Raw genomic sequence first — 26,928 nt, forward strand, 5'->3', positions numbered from 1 at the left:
AACAGTCAAAGACAAAGACTCTATGTGAATTTCCCTCCTTTCCCTACACGATACAAGAAAGCAAATTGTTTCATCTGGTGGTTGGTTTCCCTCCACCTGCCATCTGACCTGATGAACACTTGGGAGACCTACTTTTCCACTCTCTGTGTTCCATCTTGAGGGAAGTAAGAGAGTTTACCAATGATTTGCACATCCGTATCATTTTCTTTCAGTGCTCTGCAGTGAGACATGTTCATTGCCTGATTGCAGGTGTGATGCACACACTGTGCTCTGAGTTTTATTTTGTGAGGCGGAAGGGAGGCAACAATGTCAAAACAGCCAAGTTTCTCCAAACTAAATGCTTCTCTCATAGCAGATGGTGTAGGATATGGTCTACTGCTTGTGGGAAGCTCTCACAGATGAGGTAAGGAGCGGGATTAATTTTGTCTTCATCTGCTGCTCGATATTTACCTGAAATAAAAGAACAAAAAAGGTGCTTTTTTAAAAGCTGCTTTAGCTGCCCTGCCAGCCTGAAGTCTTCCCTGGAGCTAGGAGAGTGTAGAGGAGCAGACTCACCCCTGCGGCACCTCCTGCTGGTGACTTCTGGGAATTAGCTCTTCCAGCATCCTGGAGCGCCCTCTGCAGGCCGGTGATCTGCCTGTCCTCTGGCCCCCGTGTCCTTCCCGGACCCCGGTGCCCTTGTATCTGGGGTGCTGCCCCCTGGCAGTACCCTGCAGTACTAGGGCCTCCCCTTCCCAGGGAACCCCCACCCACTATCCCTACCTCACCTCAGAATAAGGCCACTGCCAGTCACCAACTAGCCCCCGCTCCCTGGGGTAGACTGCAGTATAGGCCACTCATCACAGGCAAGGAGGGTTTGGACCTGCTACCTTGGCCTAGCCCTGGGCTGCCCTCTGCAACCCCCAGTATCCCTTGGCCTTCCACTAGGCCGCAGCCTGGGGCTTTCCAGGCTGGAACTCCCCAGCTCCTCAGCCTTTCCCCAGCCCTGCTCCACTCAGGTACTCTGTCTCGAGCTTGCTGCAGCCAGGCCCTTCTCCCTCTGAAGGCAGAGAGACCCCCTTTGGCCTCTGGCTCCCAGCCTTTTTATACAGGCCAGCTGTGGCCTGATTGGGGCGTGGCCCAGCTGCGGCCGCTTCCCCAATCAGCCCAGCTTTTAGAGCCGCGGCCCTCCTCCCTGGCTGTTTTAAGCCCTTCAGGGCAGGAGCGGGGGACCACCCCGCTACAGAGAGATTTTGTCCAATGCTCCAATCACTTGTACTTCACAAACAACAAGGCACTGTAAAAGGGGTACCCACTTGGCATTCTTCTTGACCTAATGCATCACCGATGGTCTTCACAGAAGTAGGCTGAAATTCATTTAAGACTCAGTTGAGATCCCCCCCCAGGGACGGTTTGACCAAAACCCAGACCCAGTTTTGCATTTGTTCAGATACGTGCTGGAGTTGTTGTTCCAATATGGCTCTATTACAGTGAAAAAATATATCACAAGATATCAAAATCCATGCAGTACTTACCAGTCTTCACTAAAATACCTAGCATGCCAGCATTCTGGGCTCCACCCACATCATCCCTGCAATCCTGGCAGACAGAAGAGGAAACAAGGTTAATCTAGAGTTACAGAAACAATTTGTTTATGGGCATTCTGTGGTGTTCACCACCACGTGACGACCCAGTCTAATCAAAACAATAATAGGCCATATCCTGAAATTAGCACTTAAGTAACTTCAGTGAGAATTTTGCCCATGTGGGAGATTTGCTTGAGACAGAACTGCAAGATTTAAGCTAAAACTAATATGGTTTAAATACTCTAAACATTAAGGACCAGCTTTTAAAAGTACTTATGTGCCTAAAGATGCAGAGCGTTGCCTAGTGGGGTTTTCAGAAACACCAAGATCAGTGGGAGTTAGGCACTTTTGGAAGTCCCACTAGATGCTTGTGTGCCATCTGCATCTTCAGGTGCACTCAAAACTCAGGAAATAACAGAATTCAGGCTGCCTGAGTGCTTGACTTTGCAACTTTAATACTGTTCTTTTAATGTACTTAGGTTTTTTTAAAAAAAGAAACTGAAATAACTGGGGTTCCGTTCAGACTCTGGAAGGGAGTGTGCTCCAGTGGGCAGAGATCCTTCTGCCAGTTTCTCCCAGCCTTGACCCCTTCTGCTCTGTCCATTCCAGTCTGTCCTTGGCTAAGTCCTGCCACTTTCCCATGCCTGCTTCCTTCTCCCACTCTGCACTCAGGCTTCTTGTCCCAGTTCCATCCCTAGTTTCTTTACCCAGTCAGTCCCAGTTTCTCCCCACACCTGCATCTCATCTGACTCCTTGTCCTAACCCACTTCTTTCCCTGCCTTGTGGTCTGGCTTTAGTCCCTTCTATATTCAAATCATATGGCTTCCTCCTCCATGCAGCCTTGGCGCCATCAGCAAATCATTGAAAGCAAAGGAGAAACAGGCTCACTACTCTCAGTTCTGGTGCCTTAGCCCACCCAGGCCCAGAGTAGCTGGAGCAGCCATTACAGGGAAGCCCTGGCTTCAGTCACGCTGCGGGGATGGCACATGAAAAATCTGGTCGGTGCTAGCAGCTGTGAAAGGCTTGAGCATCCTCAGTGCGGACAGAATCTTAATTATAACTGTCCCCCAAATTTGGGCAGATTTTTACAGACCCAGCAAAAGGCACATACTCGACTCAGAGGCCACCCATCTGCCAAATTTCAAGTTCCTGCTCCAAAGGATGGGGTGCTAGCACAGTTCAAAGAAAATGTCACCAGAATTTTTAACTTGGGGGGAAAACAATGTATTTTTCCCTTGTCATTCTCAGAAACAGCTGAACCGTTTTAGCTGAAATTTCCCCCCCAAAAATCAGCCTGAGGCAACACCCAGCGTGGAAAATTCCAGCCCAATCTTTGCAAAGTTCTAAGCAATTGAAAACAGGGTCTTTTAATGGGAAGTGTTGGACAACCTTAACAGGTGGTGCTATCAGCCTTGCCTATAATATAATGCAAGATGAAAGCCATTCTGAAACATTAATCAAGTACTCTGAATTAACATCTGTTACAATGAATTAACATCTGTTACAATGTAAAGGTCTGATCCTGCAGAAGGATCCATTATTCACAGACCCTTATTCCTGCAATGAGACCTGCTGAACTCAATGGCATCCTGGGCTGGAGGTAGAGTTCCCAGGGGCAGTGATTTTTCAGGATCAGGCCCCAGTTTTCTCCTGACAATATGCAATGTTTGGTTACTACAGCTCTAACAACTCTTAAGGTAATTACTTTTTTAAATGTGGAATATTTCAACCTAACCTTCAGTAGAGTATTCAGGAGCCAAACATTCAAGAGTCGTGGTCTTTAAAGGGATTCCACTCCAATCTGGCCCAAGTGTATATTTTGTAAGAACAAGCTTTTGGAGTTTAAACATTTGTTAGTGTAATTACGTGATCTTAGTAACAGAGCTGAGGAAACTTGTTCCCTCACAATAAGCAAGTAAGTTGGCAGTGTCCCTTTAAAGAGCTACTATTTTCCTTGTTTTGGGTAAATATATATATATATTTTTTAAATTAGTTATGAGATAGGTGCAGGATCATGGAAATGCTTATTTGGAGCTGGCAATCTGTGGCATAGCTGTACGGGGAAGAATGGTCCTATAGTTAAGGCATTGAGCTGGAACTCAGGAGGGGTGATTTCTATTCCTGGCTACAGACTTGTGTGAGCTTGGGCAAGATCAGTGAGGTTATGGGATTGACTAAATGGGTTTTGGATTAGGCCCTAAGTGTTTCTGTGTCTCAGTTCCCCCATCTCTAAAATGGGGTTGACAATGGGGGGATCTGATAGGTCTTCAGATATGTTAAGTGTTGTTATAAAGAGGATGGTGATCAGTTGTTCTCCATGTCAACTGAAGACAGGACAAGAAATAATGGGCAGCAAGGGAGATTTAGGTTAGATATTAGGAAAAACTTTTAAGGGTAGTTAAGCTCTGGACTAGGTTTACACGGAGTTTGTGGAATCTGCATCATTGGAGATTTTTAAGAACATGTTGGACAAACACCTGTCAGGGATGGTCTAGGTTTAGTTGGTCCTGCCTCAGCACAGGGTGATGAACTTGATGACTTTTTGAGGTCCTTTCCAGCCCTACATTTCTATGATTCCAACATTTCCCTATCTCACAAGGATGCTGGAAGGATATATTCTTCAAAGTGCTCAGATACCATGGACATGGGGGCCACCTAGGTAGGTAGATGATAATGCGCTTACTCAGCCGTTACACTTACATCGCCAATCATAACCGTCTCCTCCGGCTTGCAGCCAGTCCCCGATAAGGCTTCTAGAAAGAAGGTTGTCTCTGGTTTCCCCACCACTGTTGCTTTGGTGTCTGTAGCATATTCCAGTCCAGTTACGAAAGGTCCAGGGCCCAGAGCTAAGCCATCTTTCCTCTTATAATATCTAGCTTTGTGTATAGCTATAAGAGGGGCACCATCCAGGATCAACCTAGAGAGCCAAGGGAAGAGGGGGGAAAAAAACATGTTTTGCCTTGGATTCACAGATATGTGCTACTATGGGCCTGATCCTGCTTCCAGTGATGTAAATGCCAAAAACTCCCACTAGCTTTAATAGAAACAGGATCAAGCCCCAAACTGTAGCAGGGTTTAGAATTAAACTAGTGTTTTACTGAGCGAGTTACATAAATAAAGTTATTTCCCTCCTCCTTCCAGTCATCAGAAGCAGCTAATAAAAAAAACCTAATGAAGCCACTGTCTTAAAAGAGCCAGAGAAGATTTTTTCAAAAGATAGGTATATTTCTATTCACTCCGTGATGGAATTAATTCCTTTATCTAACAGAACCTCAAAGTCACTTTCCCTTGTCTATGGCTGAAGTACGAACTCATTTGATTTATCCTTGTAAATATTTTATTAGATATTAACTGTAGATAGTGCTGGTGATTTTGATAGATGCACACATTTAATTTCCTGCTAATCTTCCAAGGCCTTCGCTGGGTGGATTAATATTTCAGTGCTTCCAAAATTACTCTGCATAGGAATTCTGCAATACAGATTACTCAGCAGAGCAAATCTTGGTACTGCCTGTTCCATCTTCCAACTACACACAATGTCTGCACAGTTCAACTCCCACATTCCAATTCCAGCATGCCCAAGTTTTGATGGGGGCTAGGATGAACTCCAGGCAGAAAACATCCAAAATGGAATTAAGAAAACAAAAGCATGTTAAAACATAAAGGCATGCACTAGTTACAAGGAAAGATCAGCATGTCCACAGGCCTACACATCACACACATACATACACCAGTGAACACTCAAGTAGCTGTTTGATTCTTGGCATGGCTGCTGCTATCAGAAGTTACATTTTAGGAACAAAGTTGTATACAGTCTCCTTGTTATAGGGAGAGAAAAATTCAGAATGGAGGATTAGTCAAAATGTCTGATCAACACATACTTAACACCTCTGATTAGAATAACGGGAGACTAATGAGTGAAATCCTTCCACTGAAGCTCTCAGCTGTCCACAGCTGCTGGGGGCTTCAGAAAGTGGATCTAGAAATGTTTTGAGAGAGTAGGAGCTATTTCTTCCCCCCACAAATTTAGACTGTTCTCACATTTCTTTAGCCCCATTATTATTATTCCGATTCTCCAGCAATGCATGCTGTAGAGGTCAGTAAAAAATTTAAAACTCTACCGGGGTTTCTGCAAGCAAGAATGAAATGAGTTTTTCATTCTTCCTGCCAAAACAACCGGCGTGCTAAGAAGTCTAGAAGAAAGCTGCCACTAGCAGAGCATCGTCTGGAAAGATCCAGACAAACATGAATGGAATAGTATTTTGAATACTACTGTTTACTACAACAATCATCATAATCTCACTGTTACCTTGTGCTCCACCACATGCTTTTTGTATCCACCTGTTGTCTCGTATGTGTAAGCTCCCTGGAGCAGGGACCATCTGTCTGTTTTATGTGTGTGTACAATGCCTACCACAACGGGGCCCCGATGGGGAGCTCTAGGAATCAGTGCAACACAAAATAATAATAAAATAAACATGAATGTTTGTAATTTGGGGCATCAGCAGTTAAGAGGGTTTCCTTAAACTAATACTGGGTGTGACTGTGAGTGTCCTAGGAGTTAAGGGACCTCCATCCCTCTCACAGTCAGGTTCTTTGTTTACATTTTGCCATCACCTATATTATAGTTCTTCTCTACAATGGACACAGCAGCTCCATAAACACTGAAAGCATAATCAGTAACACTGGAAAGTCTGCTTAAATGCTTAGCTGAAGGAAGGGTCCTGGTACTACCAAGCAGTGCTCAGCTGTTACAATCCTCTCACCAGTTTTAGTTTCACTGCAGTAAAAGCCCTCTAGCTTGTATCTATAAAAGCTGAGGTAATGATCGTTGAGTGCTTCCCGTTTGATTGGGCAGCAAATTCTTCACATACCGCAGCCAATTCTAAGTCTTTATCACAATGGGTAGAAATGTAACCAGTACAGTGGAAAACACAACCACGAAGTAGTACAGCTCAGGAATCAATAGGGGCCCTTTGACAGTTTCCTTGGACTGGGAAAGGAGGACTTTTTCTCCTTTTAGTCCCACTTATCTTGCATAGAAGCCTTCCAGAAAAATCCAGTGCGCAGAGCAACCTCCTATTGACCCTTCACATTCTTTCAACGCTAATCTCTGTCTGGCACTCTGCTGTAACTCAACCCAAAGAACTGGATCTGTCTAGATCAGGGTGAATAAATATAAATGATGTTTTAAATTTAAAATTGGATTTTTTATTTAAATACAATTTAAAATTAAATACAGGGTTATTTAAAATAAAGATCTGAAATTAAATTTAAAATTGTTGACCTGTTAAGTCGTAATCTTATTATAATCAATTATAATCATTTAAATTAAATACAAAATATAATAGAAGCAGTATGTTTGCTGCCAAGTTTTAAAGTAAGTTCTACTAGTTCAGTAGTTTGGGTCACTGGCTAGGCACCTAGAACCAGTCTGTTGAAGTGCTAAACCAACTTTTGCCAGCAGTTCCAATATTTTCCTCATTTCAGTTTATTCAACTAGTTCGGTTCAATGACTAGATCATTCAAAGTGAGGGAAAAAACAACTAAAACTTGTTTTCCTTTTCCAGTCTATGAATAAAAACTAGGTTTGAGAGGAGGAGATCTACTAATTTTAAATCTGGAAGGACATGGTGACCAGAAACAAATCAATTCACTAATGACAGATCATTCTTCCTTGCTTTAATAAATCAGTTTGTTTTAAATGCAAAACATATTTTGATAAGAAAAAATGTTTATCAAAAAGTTTATGTATCCAGCACATCTGAAGTGGCTTTATTTAATAAAATGTAAATGCTGTTTTTGTGCATTTTAAATTGAATTTGAGTTTCCACACAGAGCTTGACACAAGTCACAAGTAAAAAAAAGTAATCTAGTAAATAAGAAATGCACCATTCACCATTTTCTAACATAATAAAAATGTAAAAATTAAGAATCTGAATAAGTTTACATTAAGCTATGTAATTGCTTAAAAATGTGTATCCTCCTGGTTAGCAAAAAAAAAAAAAAAAAAAAAAGCCCCAAATTCAGTGTAAAGGTTTTAATGGTTACCTATCAGTGAAAAACAAACCTTTCTTTAGGAAAATAACTAAAAAGTACAAATGAAAAACACAATTCAAATCGATGATTTAAATCAATGTTTTCTGCTTGCTGATTTAAATCATGATTAAAATTGGTGATTTAAATCGCTTTGACTCAAATCAGTCCATCCTGGTCTAGGTTCGGAAATATGCTTCTTCGAGCAAGTCTCTCTCTTCATATGCGTTTGCAAAGCGCCATAGGCACCTGCAGTATTATAAAAACGATAACATTTCATTCCATTTCATTAGTACAAGAAAAAAACCAAAAAACACTTACACTGAATCAATTTAATCCAAAACAGATTCAACAAGAACAAAGCACCCATCACTGGTCTGCTCATCATGGGTAAAAATTGCCTGCTACTTCCTCAGATATGCATCACTGAAATCTGACATGAAGCTTGTTTGGGGCAGAAACTCAACTGAAGATCCACAGTTTTAACCCATGTTTAAACTGCATAAATCCATATCTACCTATTTATTTTGGAGTTCTAGCCACTGGCACATGGGTAGACATAGTCATTATTAGGAAGCACATGGAGAATGAGACACCCTTAACAATATGTACAATTAGCTTTTCCTAGGTTTTCAGATGTATTCACCTGACCATGTGTTTCAGACATGGATCTGCAAACCTCTGCTACAGGCAGATCTGCACACAGTGGGAGCACACAATTGGGATATGGAAGAATTTAATATTGCAGAAGCACAAAGATACTTACATTCAATAGTTAGGTGGAAGAATCTCACCCTATAGCAGAGGTTCTCAAACTGTGGGGGCACGCCCCAGAATGTATTCTGGGGGGGGGGGGGGGGGGGGGAGAATGTGAGAAACTTTAGGGGGGAAAAAAATCTTACTGCACACATTTTACCCACAGTAACAAATAACTAGCAAAGCCAATTCCTCCAGACATATCAGGTCATCAGATAGTGCTATGCATTTGACTCTAGATGGCACTGCGCATTTTGATGGATTTCTGTTAAGCCTGCATAACATTATACAAAGTTGTTGCTGTCTGCACGTTAATCCGTTTGCTATGATGCAGTGTGCACATTTCATGGTAAGCATCAACCACAATCACAGTTTTGCTTTTGCTCTTTTTACAATGGATCATTGGCTCATTTGTGCAACAGCAAACAAAGGCTACTCAAATGATGGAATTGCTCTGCTCCAAAAAACAGGTGAATCCCATTAGACTAGTAACAACAGTGTGATGCAAGTAAGCAGTATCTCACTTAAAATCTACATTACTATATATTTAAATGGCTCTGTTTGAATCAATGCCTTACTGTTTTTAATATTCAGTGAGAGTTGCATGTTGATTTTTTTTACTGGTCTATGGTGGGAGAGGGGGACAAACTACTACAGACACAAAGAAGGGGGGGCGTGATCAAATATGTTTGAGAACCACTGCCCTATAGGATTCTTCTAGAATCTAGATGGTACTTCAGAACCACATGTATTAAAAAAAAAAAAAAGTATTTACAAGTTCAATACACAAGTTTTGGTGTATAGAGAATGCAATATCTAGCCCCACCTACCTTGCATCTCACCTCCTGGGTTATGTGGTCCTCAGTATGTTGTTAAAAGCACTGTGAATCCCAAACTCTCTCATTAAGAGAAGGCACTCAGATACTATGCTGATGGGTGGCAGTATCAAGCCAGAAGAGAGAGAATGAAACCATTATTTAACACAGGTTTCAGAGTAGCAGCCGTGTTAGTCTGTATCAGCAAAAAGAACAGGAGTACTTGTGGCACCTTAGAGACTAACAAATTTATTTGAGCATAAGCTTTCGTGGGCTAAAACCCACTTTATCTCATCGGACCAACAATAAGTCCAAGTTAAACGGATCCTAAGCCTCAAAACTAGTAGAAGAGCAGTGTGTGGCTGAATACATTGCACAAGGGTAGGTAAAATGGCACTGCACAAGCCACTGAAAAACAGGCACAAATGCAGTCACTTGTTTTAACCATGTTATCATTTCAGCAATCTAGAGACAAAATAGACTAAATACTGTTTCTCAATGCAGCACAAGAACAACCAGACTGGATCAGACACAAGGACCCAGCTTTTACAGTATTCTGTCTTCAACTGTGGCTAGCAGCAGATGTTTCAGAGGCAGATGCAAGAAATCCCACATTAGACAGATGCAAGAGGGCTGGGGGGGTGGGAGGGGGGAGAGAATCTGCCCCCCACATTAGGTCTCCCAATCCCTAACAATTAGAGGTTGTTTTAAATCCTGAATCTCGAGATTCCAAAATGTATTAATTCTGGACATTCTTGTAACAAATGTCCAATCCCTTTTGGAATCTTGCTCACTTCTTGTCCGCTACAACATCCCGCGGCAATAGTTCTACAGTTTAATTACAGGTTGTGAAACCCATTTAATTTCATGTTAAACCACCTTAAGATAAATATGCAGTGAAGCCTCCAGATCCAGCAAGCCTGAGAGCTGTCCCTCAGCATTACACCTATGGCATCGGAAAAAGACACTTGGAGCCTCACCTAAGTAACCAAGTGTGACTTACTTTGTTCTGTCTGTTACTACTTTGAACCACTTAAATCCTACTGTCTGTATTTAATAAAATCACTTTTTATTTAGTAATTTACTCAGAGTATGTATTAATACCTGGGGGAGCAAACAGCTGTGCATATCTCTCTATCAGTGTTATAGAGGGCAAACAATTTATGAGTTTGCCTTGCATAAGCTTTATGCAGGGTAAAACGGATTGATCTGGGTTTAGACCCCATTGGGAGTTGGGCATCTGAGTGCTAAAGACAAGCACACTCCTGTGAGCTGGTTTTCAGGTAAACTTGCAGCTTTGGGACAAGTGATTCAGACCCTGAGTCTTTGTTAGAGCAGACGGGAGTGTCTGGCTCAGCAAGACAGGGTGCTGGAATCCTGAGCTGGCAGGGAAAACAGAAGCAGGGGTAGTCTTTGCACATTGGGTGGCAGCTCCCAAGGGGGTTTCTGTGATCCAACCCGTCACAGTGTTCTTGCTACTGTTACCTCTCATTCCCCCTCCTGCCTATTCTCACACTGGTTGTGTCTAGTTGTAAATTAGATTGTAACCTCTTCAGGGCAGGGACAGTGTCTCTTATATGTTTGTACAGACCCAAGCACTAATCAGATCCTGACTGGGGTCTTGTGTGCTACTACAATACAAATAATACATAATACTTTAAACCTCTGGTTATCTGAAGACGGGAGTGGAAGACAGGGGTGGATCGCTCCATAACTGCCCTGTTCTGTACACTCCTCCTGACGCTCTGGTACAGGCCACTGTCGGAGACAGGATACTGGGCAAGATGGACCACGGTCTGAGCCAGTAAGGTAGCTCTTATCTTCTCACGACTTACCGAAATGCTTTATTCATCATCTGATAGTTAAAGTGCTCAGGAGCTAGTCCTACCACCACGGCATTGGGATCATTTGTAGGTATCCCTGGAAAATTAAAATCAAAACACAACCCCTCAGATTTACTTATTCTAAAAAACATTTGTAAACAACAATTTTTGTCTTATGACCAGTGAGCGAATTAGTTTATACCTAACAATATACGTTCAGCCTTCCATGTGGCTAAATGCCTCCCTGGACCTCTGATACAAAGTTAGAATAGAAGGGCTTCGTGCAGGGCAGCTAAGAAGAATTGGCAGGGGGAAATGGAATCATTGCCTACAACCCGCATAGCTTGTGGAGAGGCTGCTCAGACATGCCACTTCTACAGCCCAGGGCTCTGTTAGCAGACAAGATCCACAGAGGCTCCCTAAATAGGGGAATCAGAAACTTCTGGATCCATATGGTGACTGTCTCCAGTGCAACCCCAACTTCCTTCCCTCCAAGCTGCTCCAGAGAGATTTATCACAGCATGCCTGCAGGGAATAGGCAGTCCTAGCATGCAGCTACTTCTCAGCTTATCCCTTCACCCAGCAGCACAGCAGTAGTTCCACTGTGCCAGGACTTCTAGAAGCTGAGGGAGGACGGATCATCTGGCCCACACTTAATCTAAATATGGCAGAAGCCATTAAATAAAGAGTCAACATTGACCAGTTACCATTCTAAGTATAAGGGAAAACTACAGCATCTCAGGAAGCAGTCCTTTGTAGAACCTGTAGGGACACATGCAGACATTTTAATGGTGACCACTATGAATAAAAGGTAAAAGGACTGCACTGTTCCCAGTGCCCTGTAGAAGAAGAGGAGTTAAAAAATGAATGGCTTCTCTCTTCCTGCACAAATGCACAAACTAGGAAATCTGAACAGGAAATTATAACCCTCTGAAACATGGAGCAGTTCTAACTTCCATGATCCTTGCTGATTACAATCCACAAGGACCACTGTGAGGAGGAAAGTAGGCAATCAGATCAATAGCAACTGATGGAAGAGGGTCTCAAGATCCCAGAGGCAGATAAGATTGGATTCATTAGTTGATAACACTTGGGGTTAAACACTTTCCTGTCGAACATGGAGGCAAGTATTAATTTTTGGTTTTCAGAAGAAGTGTTATCTTTGGTTTAACACACTGATGCCCTTTCATTTTAAAAGTAGACTGTGAGTACAGTTAGCCATTGGACAACAGAAGTCAGCATTTCCTGATAAAAGACACTTTTAGTTCTGTCCTCAGATCCATAAGTACATGCACATAAAAGGGATTAATTTATGTCTTTCAGCACTGACAACAGATAAAGGGGTTGATGTGTCAGGAATCTGCTGTTCTCCACAACGCATGCAACTCCAGTTCAGTAATGGTGATGACAGATCCACCCAACCACATATATTGAAAGATTTAGCTAGTGTAGGGACAGAGTATACAAATTCTTCACTTTTATCACCATCTTCTGAAATAGAAATCTCTGAATGCTTAATTTACACGGTTAGTTTCCAGGTGCTTTGCATGTTAATTAGACTGGGATAGTGAATTTCAGCGAATGTTTTGCTCTCCTCTGGTTATGGAAAGTTCTGCTTGGGGTGAGATTTCTTTTTGGCAGGCATGGTTGTAAATGTCATTCTGGTTATGATGGAAAAACTCTATCCAGAGAGGAAGGCCTTGCAGCAGGACCTTAAGGCCATCACACTTTGGATTAGTCTCTTCTACAAGTTCGTTACACAGCCAGGTGCCTTGAGAATACCTTATCTCCAGTTCTCACATGCTTTGTCCTGCACTGTTCTAGAAGAGCACAACTTTTTTGTCAGTTTTCAGATGGTGATGTCACCTCTAACGTAGCTAGGACGTGGCCCACTAATACTGTTGCAGAACAGGATCAAGTCATAGAACCAGCAGTGGAAGCAGAGTTGGAGCCAGTGTTGGGACAGGAGCACATGCTGGCGTTTTTGCACTGCTACCCTTGCTGGAATAACTTGCACTTCTGTGCCTCAACAGGCCTGAAGTCAAACAGATTACTGTCCTGTGTCTCATACTGCACATCTCTCAGCTAACCCAGAGAGCCAAATACAAAATGTAGCACTCAGAGACACCCTGTAGATATAAGACACTCTCTGAAATCATCTGGGTCCATTAACTAAAGAATGGATTACACTAATCCATCTGTGACCAATCTTATGTGGGGAAAATTATCCAAGAACAATCCAACAGCAGTTACTAACAGAAATTTAAAACATTTCTCCATTTTACTTAACGGTTTCAGGAATGCTACTGAGAGTACGTATGAGAGAGACTGCATATGGAAAAGACCCCAAAATACCCAATGCAGTCCATGTTGAGTCTAAACAATGCACAGACATGGCACTGATTTAACTAAACTGATTTAGAAACAAACTGCAGATCCTGGCCTAGATAAGGGTTGTTGAGAGCATGGATACAGAAGCTGTCTCCAGCAATAGGGATCTGATTTAAAAAACAGAAAGAATAGATTATAGTTTCACTGCCCATAGCCCATTGAGACTTTTTTGAAGAATACTGAATAGAATGTTGGACGAAATTAAAAAGAAAATTCCCAGCTCCTAGCATGAAAGGATAAGAACCTACTGAAATCATAAACCTGTTAGGACTTAAATTTTTGGCATATGTGTTTGGAGGGGGGCGGGATAGGGAACAATACCAAATGATCCACAACTTTGTCACCCTTTGAGTTAAAATTAAGGGATATTAACATTCTGATTGTTTGCAAATCTGGTTAATTTAGAATCTGGATATTTTAATTTTTCTCAATATAAAGACTTAATGGTAATACAATAAATGTTTATTAATTCATGATAAAAGACAGTAAAATGCCTTAGGTTTTTACATTTGATAATCACAAAACTGATATGTGATAATATCAAATCCACTGCAGTAGCTTTCTGGTTGAGTCTATACTGAAAATTTTCAGCAGTTCTTCCCACCACTCATCTAGAAATGCGTGCAGGACATTTTTTTTGACAGATTTAAATTTTTTTTATTAAAGCTAATGTTAAAAAAAAAATACATAGGTTGAGAGAAGAGTGTCTGTACATCTGGATATAGTGCTTAGATTATCCACAAATACAGAGTTTGTTTTTAAAAGTCATATGATACATAGAGTACATAATCAGAAATAACCCAAATTTAGATGAATACATTTAAGAATACAGTTTAGATATTAGCATCCAAGTATTCTACTCTGTTGTCTACCCTTGCTCAAAGTAGGGCCAGATACAGTGGTAAAAAAATGCACTGCACCAGTGTCAGACCAAGAACTGGGAGAACTGCTATCAGTGTTCTCAGTATAGACAAGGTCCCTATAAAATCTTACAAGAAAACCTCAGTTTCCCTACACTTTGGTACACACATTCTATAAAACGTGTTGACATTTACAGATAGAGTACACCCCAATGATCCGAATTTCAGATCAAATTAGTTTAACTGTCCTCCAAATCTGAAATGCATAGAGGAATGGCATTTTATCAGCTTATCCAAAGGTTTTGGCTGTCCCTTCCCACACACCCCCAAGACACACAGATCAGAGTTTAGCTGTAGATGAACAAAAGAGTGACTTCAGGAGGTTTCTGAAAATTAACTTTCTTTCAAGTAAAGAAACACACACCTACTGATGACTGTACACCAGTCCAGGTCTCAAGCATTCATCATTGTTGTAGCTTATGGATTGTGATGATTTTGCTAACCTACACGAACAGTCCATTAAGCATGCAGAATATAGCACAGTTCATGGTGCTGAGGTTTAATTAAAATCAGCAAAACACACATTACAACACTGTAGCTGGGTACCTATAGTAATTCATAAAACCAGCCAGTTTATTCCCCAGAGGTGGGGTCCTCTGAACACTTCTTGGAGCACTAACGATCCTGCATCCTTATCATAGGCGCTGACTCCGTGAGCATTCCAGGGCTGCAGCATCCACGGAAAAATAATAGTGGGTGCTCAACATCCACAACCCACCCGCCAATCAGCTGTTTGGCAGGCCCCACCGATCAGCTCCTCCCTCTCCCCCCCAGTGCCTCCCATCCGCCGCCAATCAGCTCTTTGGTGGCAGGCGGGAGGTGCTGGGGGGGAGGGGGAGTAGCAGGGGTGGGAAGAGGCGGAGCGAGGGCGGGACACACTTGGGGGAAGGGGCGGGAAGAGGTGGGGCATGGGCATAGCCTCAGGGGAGGGATGGAGCAGGAGCTAGAAGAGTCAGAACGAGGGTGGGGCCTTGGGGGAAGGGGTGGAGCACCCCCGGGGGAAGCTGTAAATCAGTGCCTGTGATCCTTATTTTCATTTTAATCATACAGGGCCTGTAAGTAGTGTAGGGGTCACACCTGTCCTTTTGACAGAAGACAGCAGGAAGCAACTGGGGCCAAAGGTCCAATCTTGGTCCTGAATTTGTGCAAGGGAACATTGCAAGCAGTCCTTCACCCTATGTAGGACTTATCATACCACCTCTCCCACTACCACCCTTCATCCCCTACTCTGTTCCCAATCCTTGACAGCTCTGAAACAAAATATCAAGCTAGTCTGCCTCTGGTAGTGGAGGCTGGTAACATCTCAAGGTGAACAGACACAAATGACACATGAAAGTACCATTCAGTCAATTTACAGCATTGGGCAAAGATGGTCATGTATCTGAATCGAGAAGAAATGGGCACTCTGGAGGGGACACAACAGCTGTTAAGGGCTCAGCAACACTACAGGACAGGAAGCAAATCAATGGGATACAATAATCTATAGATGAGTTTAAGTAGGCGGAATGCAATTACCCAAATAGACAGGTGGTCAAAATAACAATGGAATTAATTACTCCTCTGATAAGTGCTAGGGGCCTTTTAATGTCTGAGAATCTCAGCTTCACATCTTAAATGACAGGGATGGGATCTCACCTATTTACATGGGACAGACCATTGTAAAAGTTCCATCAACTAATATAAGGCTCACCGATGCTGCTCCCAGGTTCAGCTGATCACCACCTTACCTCTGAAATCTTGCAAAGCATTGTCGTCCACCAGCAGCAGGGGCCGGACCTGCTTTTGCTCCAGGAGGTTTCTGGCCGCAGTCAGAGATGTGAAGATCTCATCTTCTGCAATGTCAAATTCCAGTGTCTTCAGCCTCTCCAGAAGGTCTCTCTTGCTCTCTTTGGTTGTGTTGGTCACAAATCTAATGGCAACTGGAGCATTGCGTAATCTAATCCAGGGAAAGCAAAGCTGAGTTGACTAGAGAATTTTGTTACATACAACATACATTTTTAATGCACCTTTCACTCATTTTCTTTCTATTTTAAAGGGACACTCGGTATATAAGCAACCTCTGAAAAGACAATCCCCTTCCCTTGCTGCACCTTAGATTACAGATGCCAAGAAGAACTGTAAACAGCTGATGAACTCCTGACCATTTAGCTTGTTTATTTTTTGTTTTTCAATCAGTTGAGTCAATAATCAGTCTTAAGGCCCATTGTCCAACAAAAGCAGTCAGAGTCCTCAATAGGAAGAGAACTTCTTCCACTGGAGCTAAAGGAGTAATGTGCCAGTAGCAACAGCATTCTCTATGTGGAGCAGCCACTAAAGCAGGAGGTGTCACATGGCCAGAGTATTGCATCTGTGACGCTGGCAGACAAGTGGGGCCAGGTGAGGAGGCATGGTATGGGGGGGGGGGGGGAAACATGCAACATACAGCATGGGGCACATGGAGCTGCTGGGGGGGATCACAGACTGGGGTTCAGAAGAGCTAGTGGGACTAGGACAGAAACTGAATGGGAGTGGGGGTGTAGGGACATATGGGGATGGGTAAAGGCGGAGTGGCTGAGGGGGTACAGGGACACATGGGGACGGGGGAGGGGTGCGGAGACACATAGGGATGGGGGAGCAGGGGTGGCTGAGTGAGAGGGCAGGGACACACGGGGATGGAGGGAGAGGGTGACTGAGTAGGGGTCCAGGGACACATGGGGACAGGGGGAGGGGAAGGGGAGGTGGCTGAGTGGGGGTGCAGGGACACATGGGAACAGGGGCAGATGTGTCTGACTGAATGAGAGAGGCTAAGAGTCAGCCAGGGTCTGCATGAGAGGGGGGCTCCCCGACTCCCTAACATTCCCCCCTCCAAAAAATCCTGCTCCAGACTTCTCCCACCCACACTCAACAACCCTCCAGGTCCACACCCCCAGTCTTCTTCTCAGCAATTACTAGACTCTTCCTCAGCTCCTCTGTTACGCCTGACTCCCCTAAGCCTTTGCACTTCTTTTGAGGGATGCAGGAAATACATTTCTGTATTGTAGTTTAAATGAATTATTACTCAAAGTTCTGTATGAATATGCCTAATAAGAAATCTATTTGTCAAAAAATCATTTCCTGAATCTTTTTTTTTTTGGTCTTTATTGTTACAGACATACTTGCTGACAGGTATTTTGAAATAAATTACAATATAATCACAGCAGTTTCAATTATTTTGATGTTACTTTGACAAATAAAATATGCAGAATTTTAAAATCTTGTGTGCCGAATTTTTAATTTTATGGTGCAGAATTCCCCCAGGAGTAATAAATAACTCATTTATTTTTCTTAGTTAACACTTCTTTAGTTAGTTTATTATAGGATTGGCTACACACGTTGCCTTCGGTTTGAGATCTGAGGTATAACTGACCTGGGATAAGTGACTGCTCCTTTGTGACTGGAAGTGACCTAAATATTTTTGGTGTAAGGGACCATCTATCACAAAGGCAGGCCTAGGTGGCAAGGTAGCTCAGAATGGCCATGGGGACTGTCTGTGACTCCATGATTAGGCTGTTATAGTGCTTCAGGAGTTGGTGAAATCTAAGCTTAGAACTCACAACCAATTTGGGGTTTGTGCCTTGCTTTTTCACTCACTACTCACTTGTTCACAGAATGAGCCATGTGCCAATTGCTACAGCTTCTTTTAGGAAGAGCAATTACCTGGGGATATTTCTTTAAGTCTCCAAGTAAAAAAACCTGGCTGTTCTTTGCAGTGAAAATGACTGGCCTTCTTTCCAGGGCTGCTATCCCAGGTACAGGCAGGGCATGCACTAGAACAGGGGTAGGCAACCTATGGCATGCGTTTTTTCAGTGGCACTCACACAGCCCAGGTCCTGGCCACCGGTCCGGGGGGCTCTGCATTTTAATTTAATTTTAAATGAAGCTTCCTAAACATTTTAAAAACTTTATTTACTTTACATACAACAATGGTTTAGTTATATATTATAGACTTATAGAAAGAGACCTTCTAAAAACATTAAAATGTATTACTGGCACGCGAAACCTTAAATTAGAGTGAATAAATGAAGACTCGGCACACCACTTCTGAAAGGTTGCCGAGCCCTGCACTAGAATATGATTTATAGGAGCAATACACCTTCTTCCCCTCCCACCTCCCCCTTTCTCACACTGACCCAGGCGAGTACAGTACCTGGCTGAGCAAATCCCAGTAGAAACCAGGTGGAGATAGTACAGAAAGTAGGAGAGAAGCAGTGGTTGTGTGGTAAAATAGCTCCCCATCTCCTTATCCCACACGAGCCCCTTCAACACTCTCCCTCTCAGGGATTGAAGATCTGGAGGTGTACACGGAACCTGGGAGGAGCCTAGATGATCTCTATGGCACCTCCCCCCTTCCAATCTATAGGGATTTCCCCATAGAAGATAATACTGACCCCCTTGATATCATCTTCCACAGGTTTTCCCTGAGCACAGGTACAGCATGGTGCAGTGGCCAACCAGGACCGATGTTGCCACAGGATTTCCAGGGGATTAGTGGTTCTCACTCCCTTTTCATTCTATAGGTTTAGGAGGCAACTGTCTCCACCAGTGTTAGTGGAAAGAAACTCAGGCGTTTCCTGATCCCTATGTGAGTTTTCCCTCCAACTAGTGATTTAGCACTACAAGTGTCTAATTCGGAAACCACAGTTACATATATAGGCCCTGATCCTGCAAAGACCCATGCTTAACCTTACCCTTTACAAGTAATCCCACTGAAATCAATGGGACTATTCACAAAGTTATGCATAAAGTTAAGCATATGTGTAAGTCCTGGCAGAATCAGGGCCTTAAATCTTCCCCCTACTCGGGTCACTACTTCTGCATCATTTGAGCTGTCATCTCTTAATCAATTTGATCATTTTCTTAACTTTGGTGGTTTCTCCCCATATTTTATAGGATCTGTTTTCCAGGAGGAAGCATTCTCTAGCAGTTAGCAGATGTCAACAAGACCCCTGGGTTGTATTCCTACCTCCAGGTCATTAATGTAGGACAGGTATTTATATCTCACTCATCTGAGTGGTTGGAGATAATGACACTGCCTACCAGGAGTGCTGGGAGGATTAATTAACATTCTGACATTCTCAGAAAAGAGGGGCTATATTATAGAACATTTCCAAAGCATGGTAAATTAATGTGCTCGAAAGTTGGGCTTTTTGCTTCGCAGAAGAAGTTTTAAAAAAAGAGAGATAATAAAATGAAGCAAAAACTAAGCAGAAAGGCCAAATTAAATGTAGACTCCCCAAAGAATACCCTCTGAGCCAAAATCTTCCCCCAGTTACTCTAAATTTATACCACTGTAACTCCACTGGCTTCAGTGAAGTTACGATGGAGTCAGTCCAATGTAACTGAGAGTGGAATAGGGCCACATGTGTATATTTGCTTATGTACATCAGGAGTATGAGGTACAAGCTCCAGGAAAGCCATTCAGCTAATGAGGTATCTGTATAAAAACAGCACTTACATGCATTTTTGTCTTTCAGAGGAACATGGGAGGGATAACTTGCCTTTTAAGAGCTTCCTGTGAGCCCGGCACAGCTGAGTCCTCAATGTGAAGTGTGCCACTGAGATCCACCAAGACTGCTTTCAGCACGCGCCGAGCTGCCATCCTTCATTCCCCAGGGGAAAAAAAATAAATGAAACAAAAAACTGGTTAGGAGACAATGGACGATAAAAATGAGGAACCCTGTTAAGCGTCTCATTTGTGCCAAGCCTGGTATTCCTCAGAACATTACTCATAGTATTGAATGGGCCCCTTTAGATAGAGCAATAAACAGCAGTGTTAAAAAAAAAATACATAATTGATGGGGTGGTATTTTCTCAAAGACGCTATATATGGAAATCAGGTGCTATTTGTTTTTAAGGGCTTTTATCTGAGTGACTAAAAATTTTCTAAGCAACTAAGACCATAGGGAAGGAGATTTTTAGGTATGATATTGCTGGATGGAGGCCTCAGCTTGCAAATCTTTGCTCGTTTAAGTAGTCTCACTGACTTTAGTGCATTACTCACATGAAAATACATAGTACTCAGCAATTATGTAACACTTTCAACTCTATAGAGCTCAAAATGTTTTACAAAAAGGGGTATTATTCCCATTTTGCAGATGGGAAAACACAGGCACAAACAGGCTAAGGGATTTGCCTAAGGTCAGACAGTGAATCAGTGACTGAGCCAACAACAGAATCCAGATTGCCTAATTCCTAGTCCCAAAGTCTGTCTAGCATGCCAAGCCACAAAGCAAGTGAAGACTGACAGGATTGGGTCCCAAAACAGCTGGCAAAAAATAGGCTTGCAGCATGCCAATCTGGAAGTCAATGAGAGCTGAGGGTACTCAGCACCCAGCAGGGTCAGGACCCTCATTTTGTGAGGCAACAGTCAAACAATCTTACATCAGAACACTTCTGTGCCATACAAACAAGTGCAGACACTCAGCCTAACATAGAAAACAGCATTCCAGGGGTACATGGAAGGGTGGAGGAACAAGGATTCTGTTTTTCAGGCCCGTCGGCAAGTCACATGTGGCGGCAGAAGAATCATCTGCAGAAACTAGTACTAGTCATTAATATATCCCTAGTTCAGATACCCTTTTGAACTGTGTCTCCTGCTCCTTGAACAACTTTGCTCAGCCAGTTGTCCCCAATTGCCTAATGGCACAGTCTGCCATCTCTAGATTTTAAGCAGTATTTTCTGTTGATCTGTTTTGATCACAGTACATAAGAAAGTTGGCACAGTATTGAACGGTGTGACTGGTACCTGCCTTAGCAGATTTTAAATCTTTTATCAGAACATTTTGATCAATTCCTATGAAGAAACATTTATCTTTAACTGAGATCAAATCAGTCATGAACCTGATGTCTCAAGTACTAGGAAAATTCTACAGATGATTTTATGATCTGCCTAAGTTTTCTTTAATACATACTGGTAGATGGTATCAAGGAAGATTAAGCATATTTTAAAAATAAGTCTGATACTATGAAGGCCAAGGCTGAACTTCTATGATAAAAAGCTGATAACAAATGACTATATTGACAGAGCTAGTTAGGGATCTTTGGCAATTTCTTTATAAAAAGGGCATCTGGGGGTAATTCAAGACCTTCTCCAAGGGTCAAATCTTCTGGCCCACATTAATGCCACTGATGTCCCTGACTGCAATGGAACCAGCATGGCTTCACACTACCTAAATGCCACAGAGTTGTTTTCCATGAGGCCCTTCAACCCTAACACAGGAGGTTTTAAGGGATGAGGGGGGACAAAAAAGCAGATCCGCCAGTCCTGCTTACCTGAATTCACCAGCCAAACCTCACGCCTGCACAGCAAGCATGTAGCGTCCATATGAATAGCTGCAGCAGCTTTGATGGTGACTATGCTGCCACTCCAAGGCCTGATGGGTGGGAGGGAATACCTTACCCCCCACCTCTGAGCCCCGCTGACTCCTCTGTAAGCAGCCCATTTACTCAGGCTGTGCTCAAAGAGCAAGCTTTCCCCATAATTAACATGCTCAAATAAATTTGTTAGTCTCTAAGGTGCCACAAGTACTCCTGTTCTTTTTGCGGATACAGACTAACATGGCTGCTACTTGGAAACTTGGTTATATACAGAACTCCTTTCAATGTAGCCTAAAAGTGGAGTGATTTAAGAATAAAATTCAAAATCCAGTCAATCCTATCGTACTTTGAAATCCAGGATTCAATGCTCACTTACTTATACAGTAAGTGGCTTAATGTAATAGACTGGAGAACGTTAGAGAGAGAGATATCCTTCCCTCTCCCTTTTCAGCATCTACCCTGTGAACCTTATTCATGTTCTGCCTCTCTAAAGACAATCTGCTATTTCAGAGACTAAGGGATAAAACATGGTTTCTCCCCTGTTCTCCCATTTAGAACAGTAAAATATGTAATACATGAGTATGTAACTCTATGCCCGTCACAGGATTTGATGGATATTTTAGTGCTCTTGAAGAGCAGAGCACTGTGCAAAAGACCACCCTTTCCACCTTACATTAGATATAACAAAGCACTGTTCAGCTTCATATGTCAAACACACAGGAAAGCCTAATGATATACGCATCAAAGAAATAAAACACATATTAAATAAGTAAAACTAAACACAGTTCTGCCACTACCTCAAAGTTGAGTAGGCCACTCAGCATTACATTGGGTCAATGCTCAGGCATTTCATTCATCAATAAAAATTTCTATGATAAATTCCTATCTGGCCAGCTTCAGTTTTAATACAGCAACCATTCACTACAGCATACTGTCAATGAGGAACTCAATATATTGTACAGTGTCAGCTACAGTTCTAGGGTGATTCATAACTATCATTTTGGGCTGACCACTCTCCATTATTTGCTATCGAACATCCCACATTGTGTATCAATACACTGTAAGCTGGGCTCTCCTGCCCCCATTTTGTAATAATCATACAAGGGATTGTACACTGTGATACCCATGTATGGTATAGTGCCGTAAATAAAGCAGATGGTTAAAACAATATAGTATTACAGGGGTCGGCAACGTTCGGCACGCGGCTCGCCAGGGTAAGCACCCTAGCGGGCCGGGCCAGTTTATTTACCTGCTGACGCGGCAGGTTCGGCCAATCGCGGCCCCCACTGGCCGCGGTTTGCCGTCCCGGGCCAATGGGGGCGGCGGGAAGCGGCGCGGGCCGAGGGATGTGCTGGCCGCGGCTTCCCACCGCCCCCATTGGCCCGGGACGGCGAACCGCGGCCAGTGGGGGCCGCGATCGGCCGAACCTGCCGCGTCAGCAGGTAAATAAACTGGCCCGGCCCGCCAGGGTGCTTACCCTGGCAAGTCGCGTGCCGAACATTGCTGACCCCTGTAGTATTAGTTTGACTACGCACCCTTTATTTTAAAATATGTCCCTTACTTGATGCCTATTGTTCTGCATTAAATCAATACAGGAGCTACTTTATCCCATATATTTCAGCAATGATTCTGCAAAGGACAATACCCTCTGATACCAGTGTGTATTATGCTAGTAACAATCTTGTACTGCAATTAAAACACCACATGGTGCAATAAGCTCTAAACTGCATTTATTTTACCAACCACATGTCCTTTCTCTCCTTGGATTGCAGGGGGTCACCATTGATCACATAGGTCAACTTGTGCGGACAAGGGTTACATTACAGAAGATAAATCCCAGGAACAGGGAGCGAGTGGTGAATCCACTCCAGGGCACGAGCCACCCACTCTCCACCTGGGGTGAGGAAGGAAGTGATGCTATGGGCAGGTTAGTCCATAACTGTCCACTACGGGACCTGTCACAGGCTAGATAGGCTATAGGTCTGCGCCCAAGAGGCAGCTCCCATGGGGTGTGTTACCAAGGGACCCCCAATGGGGCTTACCAATGCATTGTGGGAAGTCAAGGCCCTCAGCTAAACTCCCCACATGGGAGGAAACAAGGTCACCCCTAGGAAGCCCGGGCGGGGCCCTGTGGTTGTGCCCCGCCCCCGAGGGGTGGGCACTGACAAACCCCACCCCCCTCAGTGCCCCACTCCCCGGCCTGACAGACACCCGGATACTAGGGAAAAGCAGGAGGGAAATGGAGACTCAGCCTCTCCCATATGCACCAAGTGAAAAGTGGCAGCGTGAGGACTCCCCTCCTCGCCATGGAAATGGTACCGTCCTCTCACCGCAGAGGGTCCATTCTCCCGCGGCGGGTGACACACAGAGAATGTGAAGTGAGGTACGATTGTGGCTCTCTCCTCCTCACCCTTTACCATGCAGTTGGTCCCGCCTTCTCCGTAGAGACAGCGGGATTTGGACTGGTCCATTCTCGGGAGTGGGGGAGGGCAGGTTTCTCAGGGTATCCCCCTCTTAGCTCCCTTCCCACACAACTGCCCAACTCACCTGACTCTAGCCGAGCACCTGTCCGGGAGGGGGAGGGGAGAGCGAACCGTGCTGTGCCCGGGACCTACCTGTCCCTGCGCTATGGGGTCCTCGTGGGCTCTGAGCGGCTGCCCACTCCAAACGCCTGTTTTTTCCCCAAAGACCAAAGCTATGAGCGATATTTTCGGAGCTTGCAGTTTTGTGGCTCCGTGACTGATATTCCTGCATTAAAAAATGCAGCCTCCCCCGAAGGAATTTGGCATTACAGACAGGCACTCTGAGAGACAGCCTTACGTTCCGGTATAGGAGAAGTGCAACCTGGCCAGGGAAACATGGATCCGAGGATGGCATGCTGCACTGCCAATGCCAGTCTCAGGTGGGGCGCAACCTATGGAGGGTATAGACGGGACAGCATGCCAGGCTGCATTGCTAAGGGCAATCTCATGTGGTGGCGGTGCAATCTGCAAATATGACAGGTCACAGCTGATCATGCTGTACCATTTAGAGCACTCTCATATAGCATTGTGGCCAGAAGAGACAACAGGCCCTACCTTGCAGGGCTACTGTGCCAGCCCAGGAGCATTCTCATATGATGGTGAAGACCATATGAGCAGCAGGTTCCATCATGCCTGGCTCTCTGCTGACTGTTGTGCTTTCACATGTTCAATGGGTCTGCCCAGGAAATAGCAGTCTCCATCTTCATAAGCACTTTAATCATAGAAATGTAGGGCTGGAAGGGACCTCAAGAGGTCATCGAGTCTATACTGAGGCAGGGTAAGTATACCTAGACCATGCCTGATACATGTTTGTCTAACCTTTTCTTAAAAACCTTCAATAACAAGGCTTCCACAATTTCCCTAAATAACCTATTCCAGTGCTTAACTACCTGTATAGTTAGATTTTCCTAATATCTAACCTAATTCTTCCTTGCTGCAAACTAAGCTGATTACTTCTTGTCCTACCCTCAGTGGACATGGAGAACAATTAAGCACTGTCCCCATTATAACAATCTGTTCCATATTACATATGGTTATTTTTCAGGGCTAGCTGAACTCCTCTAAAACACAGTTTCAGCATTCTCTTCAACAAAGTATTTAGTTTAGCAATTCCCCTGGTGGTTTGGTTTGGTTTGGTTTTTGAATAAGCATCAGAAGTTTAAATTGGGTTGGCCTGTAAAATCTGCAAGAGGGGATCTTTGCATCAATAGATCTTATGAGGCCTATCAAAGTGGGCCTCCTGCAGAGTTGCTCAAATCTGTATATGTACTGTACTTAGAATCTCCTGTGTCTAGTGGCACGAGGCAACCCCTTTTCCCATTGCTGTCTTGTTTGATTCTGTCGTAAGTTGTTTCCATGATGGCAGCATCCTTTTCAATCATCCTGCAGTTTGTCATTCTTTGTCCTCCATGCTTTCTCTTCCCTGCAGGTGGAATCCAATCTAAGCCATACCTTGTGCTTCTGCCTCTGAATAGCCTGATGACATGGCCAAACCACCGCAGCCTTGTGGGTGTGCATAGTTATACCTGGTGTATACCTCCATAATGTCTCACCCTGGCACCCTACACACACCCCCAAACCACCCCCACTCTTTTGAACCCCCTTCCATGTCTTATTTCTATAACTCCTTATGCCTCCCAGGACCCTGCCACCTCCTTTGATATACTTAGTACACTACAACTTCCTCCAATACTACCTTGTTTGTCTGCACCACCACCTCCCTTTCTCCTTCCTCCCCCAAAACCCCTCAATTCACAGACTGGGCCTCATGTGCACCCAAGTCCATATCCCTCCCAACCCACCACCCCTTCATCTATATCCTTCTGTCTTGAATAATTTCCTTATCTCACAGTCCCCAAATGAACCCCCTTTTCTGGCTCAATCCAACAGTTGCTGTAACATCCAGCTGTACTCAGCAGCAAGTCTGTGTTTATAAATGTGGATATTGATAGCTTAAACATTGCTCTTTGTAAACAATTTTCAAAACTCCCTAACTTTTCAGAAAAGCTCTACTGTGGGATAAGATAATGCATGTGACATTTCAGGAAGATCAATTTCTTATCAGGAAACCGAAGAGGGAGGAGGAAATGCTGTATTTTTTAAAAAAAATCCAAGCTCAAAGAACCTCACTCAGCTCCACTGAAATCAACCGGAGTCTTTTGATTGACTTCAGTTGGCACAAGATCAGGTACATAACAGGAAGTTAACTTCATTCTTAAGTAGCCACACTTACTTTCATGTTTTTTTCATTGTAGGATATCTAATCACCTACTTTGAGGTTAATGTTTACTCTCAGACTGGAAACTATGCCTTGAGTGAGAGGTATTAAGAACTTTTTTGGGGGGTGGGTGGAGCAACAGTTCCTTTCCCCTCGCCTTAAATACTGCTGAGGCTTGCATTTTTTTTTTTTTTTTTTGCTTTTAATTAAAATGAGGGTTCTGTAACAATCTGAGTCAATAAAGGGCATATATGAAGTGATATGCAGGTGACACTTGGAACCTGTTTAGGGCCAAAATATGACTTACCTCAACATTAAGATCCAAATATACATTTGAAATGACCAACTCTGTGTGAGCTCCCTGTTATGGTCAGCAAAAGCAGTAGCCTTAACTGACAGAGTGGTAGTGCTGTGTAGGGAGTCTTGCATTGTTGTCACCCACCAGTGTCATCCAGTTTACATTAGTGAAGGAAGATATTTGTATAAAATTAGTGTAATAATTAAAAAACCTCCTTGATACATTTGTGTAATTTTTTTTTTTAAGGTC

The 26,928-nt window shown here is 43.5% G+C and overlaps 1 protein-coding gene across 1 annotated transcript; it reads right to left on the bottom strand.

The window, feature by feature from the left end:
• Positions 1-346: 346 nt before the first annotated feature.
• On the bottom strand, positions 347-23,985 carry HDHD2 (haloacid dehalogenase like hydrolase domain containing 2). Its single transcript, XM_065406037.1, has 7 exons — positions 23,972-23,985; positions 19,823-19,924; positions 16,034-16,242; positions 11,008-11,092; positions 4,266-4,482; positions 1,515-1,578; positions 347-450 (listed from the first exon to the last, which is right to left on the bottom strand). The coding sequence occupies exons 1-7, from the start codon at positions 23,983-23,985 to the stop codon at positions 347-349; spliced, it is 795 nt and encodes a 264-aa protein (XP_065262109.1).
• Positions 23,986-26,928: the final 2,943 nt, after the last annotated feature.

This window comes from Emys orbicularis, chromosome 6 (assembly GCF_028017835.1).
Source record: "Emys orbicularis isolate rEmyOrb1 chromosome 6, rEmyOrb1.hap1, whole genome shotgun sequence".
NCBI classification, from domain to species: Eukaryota; Metazoa; Chordata; order Testudines; family Emydidae; genus Emys; species Emys orbicularis.